The 15,138-nt window shown below is 47.3% G+C and overlaps 2 protein-coding genes across 5 annotated transcripts in view; one reads left to right on the top strand and one right to left on the bottom strand.

Moving 5' to 3' along the window:
• On the bottom strand, positions 1-10,788 carry JMJD4 (jumonji domain containing 4). Of its 2 annotated transcripts, none has more exons than XM_051612686.1 (7): positions 10,703-10,788; positions 9,505-10,111; positions 8,440-8,605; positions 6,933-7,058; positions 5,018-5,285; positions 2,737-2,883; positions 1-1,956 (listed from the first exon to the last, which is right to left on the bottom strand). In XM_051612686.1, exons 2-7 carry the CDS (start codon positions 9,767-9,769, stop codon positions 1,645-1,647), a joined length of 1,284 nt encoding a protein of 427 aa, XP_051468646.1. In that variant the 5' UTR covers positions 9,770-10,111; positions 10,703-10,788; the 3' UTR covers positions 1-1,644. The 2 variants fall into 2 exon arrangements, with proteins under 2 accessions (XP_051468646.1, XP_051468647.1); XM_051612687.1 differs by lacking the exon at positions 10,703-10,788 and adding an exon at positions 10,247-10,280.
• Positions 10,789-10,917: 129 nt separating this feature from the next.
• The window catches only part of SNAP47 (synaptosome associated protein 47), a 35,131-nt gene continuing 30,910 nt past the window's right edge, over positions 10,918-15,138 (top strand). For 2 of the 3 annotated variants that reach the window (XM_051612683.1, XM_051612685.1), the window contains exon 1: positions 13,087-13,918. The gene's annotated coding sequence lies outside the window, so the exon portion shown is untranslated. Of the gene's footprint in view, positions 10,947-13,086; positions 13,919-15,138 lie in introns of those variants that run through there. The other variant, XM_051612684.1, reaches the window with a different exon arrangement.

Below are 15,138 nucleotides of genomic sequence, written 5' to 3' on the forward strand. Positions count from 1 at the left end.
CCCTGTATAAAACTGCAGTGTTTAAAGTGGTTGGTGCCAACACCAGTTACACAGCATGCAGTGAGAGTGGGGAACACAAGATCAAAAACATGCTTTCCTACCAATACACTGATTTGTCAGCTGGAAACCATTGTTCCTCACCTCCATGAAATCTCACCTTACAGAAGGCAGAAAGCTCCAGCTTGCCTGCCTTTCAGAATGGAAACAGCTACAAGAAACAGCTGTGAACTTCTAATTTCAGAGCTGCTTAAAACTGGCACTTTTCCAGTCCAAAGAAACAACCTGCCAGAAGGTTGAATCACTGAGAAGTAGTCACAGCTGTTCAACAACAACAACAAAAGTCTCTTTTCTCCATCCTGCATTCTTCCATGCTCTGGGTATTGATTTTAAGTTCACTTCCTACTCAAAATCAAGAAATTTTACTAGAAAATAGGACATGCAAAATACATGCATGTAGAAACTCCACAGGATTATCTAGAAAACAATGAGCTTGTGTTTGTGGGGTTTTTTTTCAGCCTACTGAAGATTTCTACCATTGCACTTTCTAAACATAGGGTTAATAGTTGCTCTTACTGGTCATCTGGTTGTAAAATTGAGGAAGTTCTTGAGCTAGAATTCAAGTGAGCCCTGAAGGGGCAAGTCAGGTAACAGTGTGCAGCCATTTGTGCTTTCTCACCAGCCAGTAAAAGCAAGAAGGATCCTTCACTGGAAATTCTCTTTTAGCCCAAGGGTAGCATTCAGGTTGCAAATTGTGCTCTGTAACCATGCAGTGGTGGTTTGGTGTGGTAGCAGCATGGCTTTTTTTAGGAGATAATACAAGGCTCCTTGCTAGCTTCCCTGATCAATCACATCTCTGCTTGATAAAAAATCTGTGCCTTGAAATAGTGTGTTGAGAGCTGAGAGCACATTCAAGTTGCTCCTTTTGAGCTTGGGTGGATCACATGCTTAGAATGATTGAGTATCAGGACTCCAGCTTCCTGATATGTTCAATTTAATCCTGCAGGCCCTGCAGCAGGATGAAAGCTGCCTCTTCTTGAGATTTTTAGCTTTGAAGAGATGCCACTGTACAGGAAAATAGGACAGTCAGCTGCTGCATATCTAGGCTTCAGCTGTGGAGCCAGCTCGGGCTCCAGGGGAAACAAACTAACCAGGGTACTCTTTTAAAAAAGAAAGGCTGAGTTGCACCTGGAAGCAGGACAGGTCTTAAAGCAATTTAGGTGTAAGCAAACCAAGCAGAGCTTCACTGCTGAAGCCTGCAGTGCAGGTTTGCTCTCTATAGACAGGAATATGGTGCAGACCTGTGAAATCTCAGTGTTTGCCCCTGACAGACCTAAGTTTCATCTCCTGAGTTCAGTTTCCCCTCCCTGAATGCATACTCACCAGCAGGGCTCAATATACTACTAAAATGATTTGGGTTTTCCCTTTATCTGAGTGTTTATTTTTTCCCTGTCCCATTACTCTAGACAATTAAAGGCTGGCAAGTTAAAAAGTGTTCAGTCTTCTTGTGAATGTGCTCTCTCCCTACCCTATATTAAGGCTCTTTGTACTTCAACTGCAACAGCTATTAAACAGGGAGGAGTCAGTCTTCTACAAACACTCACTTTGCAAAAGGTTCATTTTACAAAGAACTGAATAAATAGGAAGTTAGAGTAGTGCTGTGTCTATTGCTGCTTTCAAGTGGTGCAGTAATGCCTCCGGAGGTGGAGAAAGTGAGGTCAGGTCTAGCTTCTTGAAATCTTCATTAGCACTCAATGATGTTAACACCTTCACAGTCCTCTTTAAATCAAACACTGCATGGAGCATGCCCAAGGTGGAAATGGCAGCTTTTGGAGTGTTCTTTGCTGAAGCTTCGTCATCGAGGCCTTTTTCCAAGACTGAAATCCTGTTCTCTGCAATAATTTTGAGGAAGTTGTAGAACTCTTTGTAGTCTATACCCGTGCAAGACTTCAGGATCAACTAGGGGGGGAAAAAAAAAACAGCACTGAAATGGAAACAACTCTCTCTTACTTACAGTAAGAATTACAACAACGTATTTATCAAACTAGCAACTATTTGGAATCATAAATAACCAGGTTTAAACGTGTTTTTTTGTCATTCCCCCATGGCACTAGAATTCTTTACCTTACTTGAAATGCCACTAGTCCCAAAAGCAACAGGCTGCTTCTTCTGAGTACTAACTAGCTGGTTTTTAAAACTATTTTTTAATTCTATCCACCTAACAGCAGTAACAGCCTTCAGAAATAAACTTTGTATTTGTTTCATGCTTAATATTTTGGAAGCAAACAAGATATAACACTGCTCAATATAGTGACATGCTCTGAAAGCATCACTCTGCAGACACAGAAACCTGCTGCCTCCTTCATTTTGCTTGTTTCAGCTTCACTGTTTCATCATGAATTGTTCTCAAACCACTTTGTGTGGGGTCTGCCTTAGCAGTTCTTCTGTTTACATGAAAAAGCACTTATATAAGGGGGAATGGAAAGGGTTGACCTTGATGCTAATACTAATCTGGGTACTTAGAGAAGAGCAGTTGAAGCATTAGTTACCGAAGGAATATTTAATTTAATTTTAATTTAATAATAATATAAAGTTGTCACCAGTTCCTACTTCAGTGTGAAACATGCTAATTCCCAGTATAAGGGTAAGGACCTGTGTGTCTTGGAACCCATAAGGTGGTGCCATGTACCCCAGAATCCTCTAACAGAGAGTCAGGCAGTCAGCATCATGTTGTCATACCTGGCATTGTAGGTGCCAATCATCTATAGGGTCCTTCCATTGATTGATCTCCCTTTGGACAGCTGCTAATTCATCCTGCAGGAAGCCCCACATGATGGCCACATTGCAGCCATTCACCCAGTTGTGGTTAATGGAAATGGTGTCCTCCTGAAAGAAAAATTCAAATGGTTATGAGGATTTTCACAGGAAAGGGGGAGGAAACAGCTGTAACAACAGCCATCCTGTGAAATATTAAATCATATTCATCAGCAAGGGAAATGTTTCTCTGGCACCAATACCACCACTGAGCTGAAAGGCTGTCTCTTTCTAACATCCCTGAACAATCAAATCTTGTTGCACTCTCTAAACTGGCAAAAATCTCTACTTTCTCTGTCTAAGCATACCTTTAGGGGTATAAAGGTGGGAGAAGGTGGTTGGGAGAAAGGAAAAAGGTTGTTCATTTTAGTTTGTAATCAAGAGGATCAATTTGTGAGTGTTTTCCATTATTAAATTACAAGTTACAGCTAAAACCCAAGATCAACAGTCTGATCATAAGTCCATCTCAACTAGCATCTATTTCTTAGCAACTATGAGCATCTAATGAGGAAAAGTATATGAAAAGAGGGTTCAGACAGCTTATGCAATGGAACACCCTCCCAGCTTCTAGTGGTCACTGACCTAAGGAGCTCATGAGTTCAGGCTTGATTTTAGCCACCATCTTGAACAGCCATTGATAGACCTTTCCTTCATTAATAATCCCTTTGAACATTTTTGTTGCAGCCCAGAGTTCAGGCACACACCACGTGTTGTGGCAACACAATTTTGATCTGAATCAAACCTGCTGCCTGATTCATAGAATGTCTTGGGTTGGAAGGGACCTATAAAGGTCATCTAGTCCAACTCCCCTACAATAAGTAGGGACATCTCAAACTAGAACAGATTGGTCAGAGCCCCATCAAGCCTGATCTTGAATGTCTCCAGGGATGGGGCCTCCACCACCTCTCTAGGCAACCCATTCCAGTGATCCACCACCCTCGCAGTAAAGAACTTTTTCCTAGTGTCCAGCCTAAATCTGCCCTTCTCTTACTTGAAACCATGACCCCTTGTCCTATTGTTACATGATGTTCTGGTTTGGTTTGGTGGGGTTTTTGGTAGTGGGGAAAGGGCACCAGGAGTCTGGTAAGAAGCTGAGAAGCTGCCCCTGCTTCCAAAACCCAGCCCATGAGCCACTAGAGGGACAATAGATGTGTCTCAGTAATCAACATACTGTGGCAGCTGTGCCCCTGCACTCGTGGAGGAATGTGATAGAACATTCCCAGAAGGTGCCAGGAAGGGTGAACTTGGCCACTGGACTTGGATTTTTGGCCAGAGGATTTGCTTCCAGCTTTGGAAGCCCCTGGGCCAGGGAAGTTTGTTCCCGAAGCCCCTGTGACTCTGTGGGAAGCCCAGGATGGAGCAGCTCTGGACCTGGTGGGATGGACTCATGGAGGAGAGGTTGGTGGAGGACTCTGCCATGGGAGGGACCCCGTGGGGAAGCAGGGAAGGACTGTGAGGAATCCTTCTCCCTGAGGAGGAAGGAGCAGCAGGAACCACCAGCCTGTGACCTGACTCTAAACCCCATCCCCTGTGCCGCTGGGGGGAAGGAGGGAGAGAAACAGGGAAGAAAGTCATTTGGGCCTGGGAAGAAGGGAGGGGTGGGCTAACATATGCAAGCCCGGCTCTGGGTGTGTCTGTGTCCTGTGGGCATCTGATTAATGGGAAATTAAATTATTTTTTTTTCCCCAAGTTAGGTCTGTCTTGCCCGGGACCTTAATTGGTGAAGAACCCTCCTTGTCCTTTGTCTCAGCCCAGGAGCTTTGTCCTCCTCATCCCAGCGTGTGTGAGGGGGGAGCTGAGTGAGCGGCCATGGGGCTGCTCCTTTGTTGTCCTGTTGGGCCCAAACCATGACACATGTCCTTGTGAACAGCTCTTCCCCAGCCTTCTTATAGGACCCTTTCAGGTACTGGAAGGTCACTATAAGGTCCCCCCAGAGTCTTCTCTTCTTCAGGCTGAACAACCCCAACTCCCTCAGCCTGTCATAGAATCATAGAATGGTGAAGGTTGGAAGACACCTTAAAGATGATCAGGTTCCAACCTCCCTGCTATGACCTGGGACACCTCCTACTACATGAGGCTGCACAAGCCTCATCCAACCTGGCCTTAAACAACCTCCTTGGGCAACGCATTCCAGCACCTTCCTACCCTGTCCCCAGAAGATATTATCTTCCTCTGTCAGGCAAAGGTTGGTATCAGTAAACCTTACCAGATTGTAAACTTGATGATGCCATCCACTGGGGATGAAGACTATCTCCCCTGCTTCCTGCACAATTTCAACAGGGGGTTGACTTTGGTTGTAGCGAGGGTAAACACTCTTGTCCCGAAGGCTGGGGGCAGTCACATCAAAGGGCAAGTTGCCATGGTGGTCCTTCAGGTACTCCTCCTGTCCTGCAGGGTACAGCAGCCATTTCTTCCTCCCACATATATTGGCTGACCAGCTATAGGAACGGAAGACGTCAGCATGGAATGGGGTCCTAGGGGGCAAATCAAAGGTGTAAGTAAACTCAGTGCCTGAAAGCTGTGAGGTGAAATAAAGTCTGTGAGAATCTGACATACATCTCCCTGGAAGTGTTCAAGGCCAGGCTGGATGGGGCTTGGTGCTTCCTGGTCTAGTGGGAAGTGTCCTTGCCCATGCAGGGGGGTTTGAATTAGATGATCTTGAAGATGATTCTCTGGTTCTATGAAAGCAACCTTTACTATGCAAACCTGACCCCAAACTGGCATCCTCTTCATTTAATTTTGACCACTTTAAGTATTTAAAGGCCACTATACTTACACAACATTGCAGCATTTTATATTCTCTCTGCTTCTCTATCAGTTGGTTTTGAAATTGTCCCACAAATACCTCAATGGCAGGAGATTCTGTGATTTGAAGTGAAGAGAATATTTTAGATGTAATTTCATCACAAATGCTGGTCTCAGTTTTTCATCTGCAAAGTATTTGACCAACTCATCATTGCCCCTCTGAGGCTTCTGTTGACTCTGCAAAGCACAAGTGGCTGATGATCCCCAGGGAATTTCTGCTCTAAAACATGATTTAAGCTAGCTGATTTTGCACCTTTTAACTGCACTATTCAGGGCTTTCTGAAGTGCAAATGCACTTTCAGCTGACTGGTAAGGACAGCTCACATCCAGAACCAAATGAGCTGCTTGAGAAAAAAGACTGGCTGGGTTCAGGTACAACACTGAGCCGTGCAGCCGCTCACTGCCCCTGTGGTGTGAACACAGAGCTCCAGCCTGGTTTGGGCTGGAAGGGACCTTAAAGATCATCTTGTTCCAACCCTCCTGACATGGCCTCCTGCCACACCAGGTTGTTCCAAGCCCCATCAAACCTGGCCTTCAACACCTCCAGGGATGGAGCAGCCACAGCTTCCCTGGGCAACCTGGGCCAGGGTCTCACCACCTTCATAGCCAAGAACTTCTTTCTAACATCTAACCTAAATCTTCCCTCTTCCAGTTTAAAACCATTACCCTTCATCCCATCCCTCCCTGCCCTTGTCCAAAGTCCCTCCCCAGCTTTCCTGGAGCCCCTTCAGGCACTGGAAAGTGCTCTAAGTTCTCCTTTGAACCTCCTCGTACCCAGGCTGAACAACCCCAACTCTCTCAGCTTGTCTCCAGAGCAAAGCTGCTCCAGACTTCTGCCCACCTCCATGACCTCCTCTGGACTCACTCCAACAGCTCTGTGTCCTTCTTTTGTTGGGGACCCCAAAACTTGACCCAGCCCTGGAGGAGGGTCTCACCAGAGTAGAGGGGAAGAATCCCCTCCTTTGACCTACTGCCCATGCTTCTTTCAGTGGAGCCCAGACATGCCTGATTTCTGGGCTCCAGCACACAGAACCAGCTCATCACAGTACCAGATCCTCATCACCCAACACCCACAAGTCCCTTCCCTCAGTGCTGCTTTCCATCCCTCCTCCACCCATCTTCTATTTGTGCTTGGAATTGCCCGGACCCATGTGCAGGATCTCGCACTTGGCCCTGCTGAACTTCACGTGGTTTGCACAGGTCCATCTCTCAAGCTTGTCAAGATCCCTCAGGATGATGCTATCCTGAAGCACAATGTGATAATCCTCAAATCTTCACAATGAGAGTGTAGGAGTGACAGAAACCATGTGCCTTACCATGACCCTTTAGGCCCCATGTAGACAAAGCGGTAATCGTCCACAGCTACAGCATCCCAGTACTCGTTCAGCCAGTCCGAGGAGAAATACACAGGGGTTGTATAAACATCTTGCTCAGGGAAAGCTCTTAAAAAGAGAATGTGTTGGAAACAGGTCTGAGAAAACATGCAGCATTGCTCCTTCTACCTCAGTGCAATCAGGTCTCCAGCAGACCATTCCATTTAGCTGTCACCTCTTTTAGATCATCAACAACTCCACGCTACGGAACGTGCAGGCAACAGTGCTCTTCTGGCTCCCAGAAAAGCTGTGAATTGATTTTTGGGAGAGTCCTTCTAATTCTGGCCAAGTCAGCTCTTAAGAAACACATTCTCTTCAGATGAGACACCTGCCAGACTGACTGTCCAACTGAATGACAGGCTGGGAAGGTGTGGGTTAGGAGGGAAGCCAGGCTGTGGGAACTGGACGAGTGTGTGAGCTCCTCCCTCAGGGAACGCTGCCCCTTTCCCATCCTTTCTGCAGCAAGCCACCAGGGTTGGTGGCTTCCCAGGCCACCTGGGCTCCCTGGCTTTCCCAGGGCCTGGCAAAGCAAACAGGGAGGCAGAGACTGACAAACTTCCTCTACTGTAAGTCACTGGCACACTCAAAAATAAAAGCAAGGCGGCCTTGAGAAAATTGGATTAAGAGCAGTTGATGTTTAAGGAAGAAGAAATTTGAGTGAAAAGACATAAAAGCCCTACATGGATATGACAAATGGACTATGCAACCAACTTGCAAGTAGCAGGCTGGAGGAGAAAAAAGCAGAAAAGGTTGAAGAGAAAATAAAAGAGAATAAAGGACTGCAACTCACACATGTTAAGTGAATGAAACATAATTTGAAACGTGTCCCCCTTCTTTTTAAGAAGTAAGGTTTGAGGTGTAGCAGTCAAACAAAGGGCAAGTGTTCCAGCCACACAGTTTCCACAAGGACAGTCACTTAAAACAGATGAAAAGGAATGGGCTCAGGAGTGTCAGCCTCTTCAGAAACAATGACTTGTTTAGGAATCTTGCCTTGTGAATTAAGCCAAGAACTGTGCAGTTGAAGAGAGATATTCTGGTGGGTATGTGCTAATCACAGAATATCAGGGGTTGGAAGGGACCTCTGAAGATCATACAGTCAAACCTCCCTGCCAGAGCAGGAACAAAAACTAGAGCAGATGACTCAGAAAGGCATCCAGACAGGTCTTGAAAGTCCCCAGAGAAGGAGACTCCACCACCTCTCTGGGTAGCCTGTCCCAGGGCTCTGTCACCCTCACAGGAAAGAAGCTCTTCCTCATGTTGAGGTGGAACTTCCTGTGCTTGAGTTTGAATCCATTGCCTCTTGTCCTGTCACAGGGCACAAGTGACAAGAGGTTGTAACAAGCAGCTCTGCTGGCATTTCCATGCTCAGGCAGTAGAAGATGAGTAGGGAGGCTCTGTGGCAGCTCTGGGCTGTGCAGGATATGCAGGGGTTTCCTGAGTGCCCTCTTACCTGCTCAGGTGCCAGTCCTTGAGGTAAAGGCACCCCCGGGATGAACGGTAGCCATTCCTAATGTATTCCTTCCAGTACTTGATATACTCCTTGAAGGGAAGCTGCTCCTTCGGGTTAGAATTGTACTCCTTGACATCACAGTTGGCAACAGGCACTAGAGCCTCTCCTGAAATAGAAACTCTTTGAGCTCAAGTGAGGACTGGATAAACGATGCTGAAAGTGAACTCCCTCAACCTTATCTGGGCCCTAAAATGCCGAGTACAACACAAACACACAAGGCAACAACCCCTAGCTCAGCTCTCCCTCCCAACACCATCATTCTAGGCAAACATGATCCAGTCTGGAAGTTACTTAATGTGCCCTGAATTTTCCTCTTAAATTACATTAGGAGTGGGATATTGATTCCTAATAAATATCCCCCTATTTTCACCAGAAAACACTGCTATTCACCACAGGGGGCAGTGACAGGACAAGGGGTGATGATTTTAAACTGAAAGAGGGGTGATTTAGGTTAGGCATAAGGAAGAAATTCTTCACCATGAAGGTGGTGAGACAATGGAATAGGTTGCACAGGGAAGTTGTGGAATCCCCCTCCCTGGAGATGCTCAAGGCCAGTTTGGATGAGATTTGTGCAGCCTGGTCTGGTGGGAGGTGTCCCTGCTCATAGCAGGAAGGTTGGAACCTGATGATCTTTAAGGTCCCTTCCAACCCAAACCATCCTATGATTCTGTTTTACAGCTTGAAGAGATATTTCCCTGTCACTACAGAACACCTTCCTTTTGCCTGGGGAAATCATCAGGCTGCCCCTCTGGTTAACCTTAAGAGGGACTATAAATGGTTCTGGTTCAATTATACAACACTTTCTATTTCATTGTGGGAACACATTTGAGATTGGAATCTGCTAAACATGAAGCATGAGTAAGTACAGAGAATGAACACATTAACTTAGAAAAAAAGTGTGGAGAATTGCTTGGTTTTGTCTAGCAGTCCTGCTCCTAATATTAAAAAAGAGCTGTTTAATTAAGCATACGTGTTTTATAGGTATTAAAAAATGCCATGACTTACCAAACTTCTGCAGCAGATAATCAAAGTTAGGCTTTCCTTCCCAAGTAACCCAATTCCTCCTGCTGTCCCAGTCTTCAGTGATTTTAGCTGAGAAAATACAGGGATGGTTGGGAATCAAATAATCCCGGAAAAAATCCGAGTAAGTGAATGATTCCACTTTTTCAATGAAGTCAACGTGTCCTCCGGGGAGGCAGAATGCACCCTGAGATGAGCTGTTGTGGTCACGAAAAAAGGCAGTGGAACAGGCAAATGTTGCCCTGTCCATGCAGGCTGGATACCCTTCCTGGCTTAGCCAAGACAGCGTCCAACAGATGCGATCCTGCTCTGCTAAGGCAAAAACAAACAGCTTTAAAACATCACTTGAGTCCTTCAATCCATGAAAACTCACAGGAGAGTATAAACAGCCAGAAATAAATCAGGAAGCCATGCAGGAGCATCCCATCACATGGGGTTAATAAGATCTTCCATCGTTGGTCAAGTTTAAGGCTGGTGGGGTATCTGACACCAAAGTCAACCTGCAGATGGTGAGGACGTTGCTCTTCCCTTGTCACCTTCTTGCCAGGGCGACCAGGCTCTTTGGGGATGACCAACAAAGGCTGGCTCTTTCCTGAAACAGTAGAAACATTAATTTCAGTGGGATAACCCTCCTAAAAGCACGAATCGGAGGCGTGGAGGGGAGGAAACCTCCAGCCTGTTTGGGACCCCGGGGAAAGTGCTGCAGCCTGGCACGCCTGGGGCTCACCACTTTGTCAGGAGAAGACATAAGCTCTGGCGCCCTCCACGCTCCCTAGGCCTTTCTCTATAGGACAGGCAGCAATTATAGGTTAAAAAAAAAAAAATATATATATATATATATGATAACAAATGAAGTTTAAAAACAGTGAATAAAAGGGAGGTGGCTGGGACGGTGGGTTGGGGACTGAGCCTAGAGCAAGAAGGAGGGGACCCAAGGGCAAAGGAGGCCACATCCCCTGCGGGGCCGGGCTTCAGGAAAAGGGAGACACGGGGGGTGAGGAGCAGGGCAGGCTGCTCAGGGTGGGGAAGAGGCCGCCATGAGGCGGTTCCCCCGCTGCCACAGCTCCAGGCAGGGACCCGGACCCCACAGAGCGTCGCACACGCCGCCCCCGCGTCGGGCGCCGGGTCCGCCCGCTCGGCCCTTCCGCCGCACCCAAGAGGAGAGCGGGGGCCCGGTACTCACCCCCGCCTCGCCACGGGCCGGGACCCCGGGACGAGCGGCGACGGAAGCGGCGACGGAACGGGCCGCTCCCGGAACCTGGCCGCCCCCGGAACCTGGCCGCTCCCGGAACCTGGTCGCTAGGCGGGGGGAGCCCGGGAGGAAGGCGAGCGGGGGAGCGCAGCGGCGCGGGGCGCAGCCAATGGCGGCGGGCGGCGGGCGCAGGCGCGGGGCGGGGGGCGGCGGCGGGTCCTGCGGCGTGAGGGAGGTGGGTGAGGGGCCTGGAGCGGGGCCGGGGGGGGAGGCAGGGGCTGGGGGGGACACGGGCTGGCTCTAGCCGAGGGTGGAGGGGAAGGTGGGGGTGGGTAGGATCCGTGTAGGGGTGTGGGAACGGTGGGTGGGCCTAAGGATGGGAGGAGGGGGAGGGGGGAGAGGCTGGGGGTTGGGCCTAGGGAATGGGGCTGGGGGGGGGGGGGGGGTCTGGCTTGAAGTGGGAATGGGGGTTTGGGTATCCGAGTTGCACGCCAGGGGAAGGGTAGACGTGAAGGGGGAAGGCAGGTCTGGCCCCGGGGTCAGGCGTGGGGGTTTGAGTAAAAGAAATTATTTCAGTTAGAAGGGACCTACAGGGATCATCTAGTCCGGCTGCTGGGCCAATTCAGGGCTGGCCAAGTTAAAGCATCTTATTAAGGTCATTGTTGAGATGTCTTCTGAACCCTGAAAAGCTTGAGGTATTGACCACCCCTCTAGGAAGCTTGTTCCAGTGTTTGACCACCCTCTTGGTAAAGAAATGCTTCCTGATGTCCAGTCTAAACATCCCCTGGTGAAGCTTTGAGCCGTTGCCACACATCCTAGCACTGGGTGCCAGGTAGAAGAGGTCAGAGAGCTCTAGAGATCAGTTTGCCCTAGAGCTGTGGCAGAGAGAGTGGTGAGCACTGTGGTGGAGCCTGCCCTGGCACAGAAGAGGATCTTGGGTGACCGACCTATGACTTTCCATAGTAGGACTAGGAAAAGAATGAGGTGTTTTCTGGTATTGGGAAAAACAAAGACTGGGGGAAAAATCCGGTGTAGCAGGTGACTGTGTTGTGTTTTGAGTGAGGAGAAGGCAAACTGTCTTTGTACTGGGGAAAAGGAAGAGAAAGGGATGGAAATGTTTTTTTAGGAAGAGAGAGTTCTAGCTTGGGGTAAAGAAACAGGGAGTCTTGGGGCTGGCTTTAGGGGAGGAGAAGGGAGTGAGCTGTGGAAGGAAAGAAGGGGGATAGAGTAGGGTTCACCCCAGAGGTGCGGCAGGGCACCCTGGGAGGGTAGGGGAGCAAGATTTGAGAAGTGTAGATGTGTCTGCTTTGGGTTGGAGAGGCTGAGACAGGGCCAAGATAGAAATGAAATCTGAGGAGGTTTAACCTGGATGCTCTAAAGGCTGGTGTGGGTTAAAGGATGGGAACTGAGGCAGCTTCATATTTACTTGTGCTTGGGAGAGGTTGGTGGCCTTTGGTCTTCTATAAAGTTGCTTTGTATCAGAAGTGGAGTGGAATAAAAATGTTTTTTCAGTAGTATGATGAAAATGTTTGATGTGGAGAAGCCCCTTGGTCTGGAGCTGTTCTTTAGTGGGGATCTGTTGCCTTTTGAGAGAAGGGGAGATGAATCTCTTCTGAGTGCCACAGCAGAGAGGTCCTGTGTGTTTCTGCCTGCTGCACCTCTAGGAGGGTCACCCCTGGGTGCTGTGTGTCTTGTGGCATAATTTGGAGCATCGTAGATTTAGAAACCTGAGGGAACTGCATCTTAGGCCTTTAGTTAAAAAAGAGGGGAGAGTTGCTTGGTAGACCTTATAAACATTTTTATTATGAGGGTTGTAGGGTTTACAGGAGCCTTAAATTCATCACTGGCCAGATGGTAGCTTTGGGAATAAACCAAATAGAATGGAGGAGGAGAAAAAATAAACACCAACACATTTAGAAACCTTGTGTAGGAATGTTGTGTAGGTAAATACCAAGGGCAAGTGAGGAGAATCTCTGAGTTTTCATGGAATCATAGAGTGGTTTGGGCTGGAAGACACCTTAAAAACCATCTAGATCCAATCCCCCTGCATGGGCAGGGACACCTCCCACCAAACCAGGTGGCTTCAAGCTCCATCCAGCCTGGCCTTGAACATTTCCAGGGATGGGGCAGCCACAGCTTCCCTGGGCAACCTGGGCCAGGGTCTCACCACCCTCACACTAAAGAATTTCTTCCTAATGTCTCACCTAAATCTCTTTTCCAGTTTTAAGCCATTACCCCTTGTCCTGTCCCTCCCTGCCCTTGTCCAAAGTCCCTCCCCAGCTTTTCTGGAGCTCCTTCAGGCACTGGAAGGTACTCTAAGGTCTCCCTGGAGCCTTCTCTTCTCCAGGCTGAACACCCCAACTCTCCCAGCCTGGTTTCATAACAGAGCTGCTCCAGCCCTCAGATTGTCTCTGTGGCCTCCTCTGGACTCGCTTGAGGAGCACCGTGTCCTTCTTATGTTGGGGGCTCCAGACTTTGGAGGCTCTGAGCTAGGCACAATGCAAATGGCCAGTGTTCTGCTCCTGAGGTGACAGCACCTTCTCCCAGTGTATGTAGCATCTCCTTGCACCTGGGGTCATTAGTAATGCTTCATGGAGTGATCTCAGAGCACTTCACAGGGGGTGAGTCACCTCCTTTTTTTAGAGGCTGCCACCCAGTTATGTGTTGGCTCAAGAACTTACACAATGTTCTGGTGACACCACCGGAAATATAATCCACGTCTCTCCTGCTAATCCCAGTTCTTGTCTGTGCTGCTGTGTGTGGTGCTGCACACATGTGTCAAAATGACAAGTTGCTCAAAAAAGAGGAGATTTACAGGATGTGGATAATGAGATGATGTTGGGGAGCCCAGCCTGGGAGAGGCTGCTTGTGGCATCTGGTCTGTAGATATCTGTGTCTTTAAAAAATATGAAGGAATTAGTTGCAAAGCAATTTAAATATCTCTGTCTCCCTCTGTGTACAGGGAGGTGGTTTCAGGACTGTAACCCCTAAGCTATTTTTTACTAGATTTACAAGTAATTCAAAGCCATTTCTTTCTTGTTTTCTGCCAACCTATTCCTTTGCATGGTAATCTAATGGACTTCCAGGTGTTCCTTTTTGGGGTTTGTATTTGTTTATTGTGAGTTTTTTCTTTTGTGGTTTTTTGTTGCTGTTGTTTTTGGCTTTTTTTCCAGGCTGGGAATACTGGAGTGTGATGTTTTATTGCAGGTGAGGGTTTTTTCAGTGTTATTTTATAAAACCATTAATATTCCATGTCTTGTGACATGAGGAACTAGTTATGTTTTAGGAGGACTAGAATAAGGGGTGACATAATGCTGAGCTTTATGTGGTGGGGTCAAAATTAAGTGATGGGAGGAGGAGAGAAGAGACATCCTGAATTTCAAGTAATGGTTCCTTATAGTAAACCAGCTGTGTGAGTGGCAGAAGGCCTCTAGCTCCTTGTTTCTGGATTGGGATTGGCAGCACTTTAGAAAATATGGGGGGGAAGGAAAATCTTCTCATTTTGAAGAACAGTAGCTGAGCTGTTTGGTCTTCAGTGGGGAGCTCACAGCTTCTATTGGGGTGAAGTTGGTCTATTTTAACATTGCTTTTCATGGTCCAGCTCAAGTGTCACGAGCTGTGCTCCATGTCAGTGCTGCACAGGCTCTCAGGGGAAAAGCAGAGTCAAGGTTCTGTTTTCTGAAAGGCAAAGTGTTGCCAGAGGAGGAGACCAAGAACTTTCTTTAATACTGACTTGGGGAGAATAATTACAAAACTAATAGGTTAACAAGGGGTTTTGACTGCTCAAAAATCATCATCACAGTTTAATGCCTGACATTATATGACACCACATGAATGTCATAGGTGAAGTAAATATTTAATGCCTTTTTCCAGCTAACTTCAAATAGTTCTGGCTATTTATTCTTTTATTTGTTTAATGTTGGTAAAATTTGTCATGTGTTTTAATCTGACTCCTTGAAGTCTTGTGTTAAATGATGGCATGGTGCTGAATGTTCACAGCTAGGAGCTCTGTTCTGTACCACTGGTGACTGTTTTCCTTGTTGAACAAAATCAATCTTGGTCCCTCTACCTACCTCTATATTGCTACGTTTAAACTTCTCTGAGAAAGGAGACAGAGCAGGGAAAAAGAAAAACATTGGGCAGCTCTCATTGTAATTACAACATCATTACATGGGGGGAAAATGTGCTGGAGCAATGAATGGGTTTGCTTACCAAATAGTTTTTTGCTTGGACATTCTGGCCTGAGGCACAGAAAGGAGCTGAGTATTGGGCAAAGCCTTTAAGCTCTCAGGTGAGTCAAAAGTCATATGACCCAAGGCATGGACACGTAGATACACACATGTCAAGTGACTGCTTTGCTTCTTCTGAACTGAGAGGACTTATTTTACTCTTAGATCCAGAGTTAAATATACAGTCTGTCTGTATTT

This window comes from Apus apus, chromosome 2 (genome assembly GCF_020740795.1).
Source record: "Apus apus isolate bApuApu2 chromosome 2, bApuApu2.pri.cur, whole genome shotgun sequence".
Classification (NCBI taxonomy): domain Eukaryota; kingdom Metazoa; phylum Chordata; class Aves; order Apodiformes; family Apodidae; genus Apus; species Apus apus.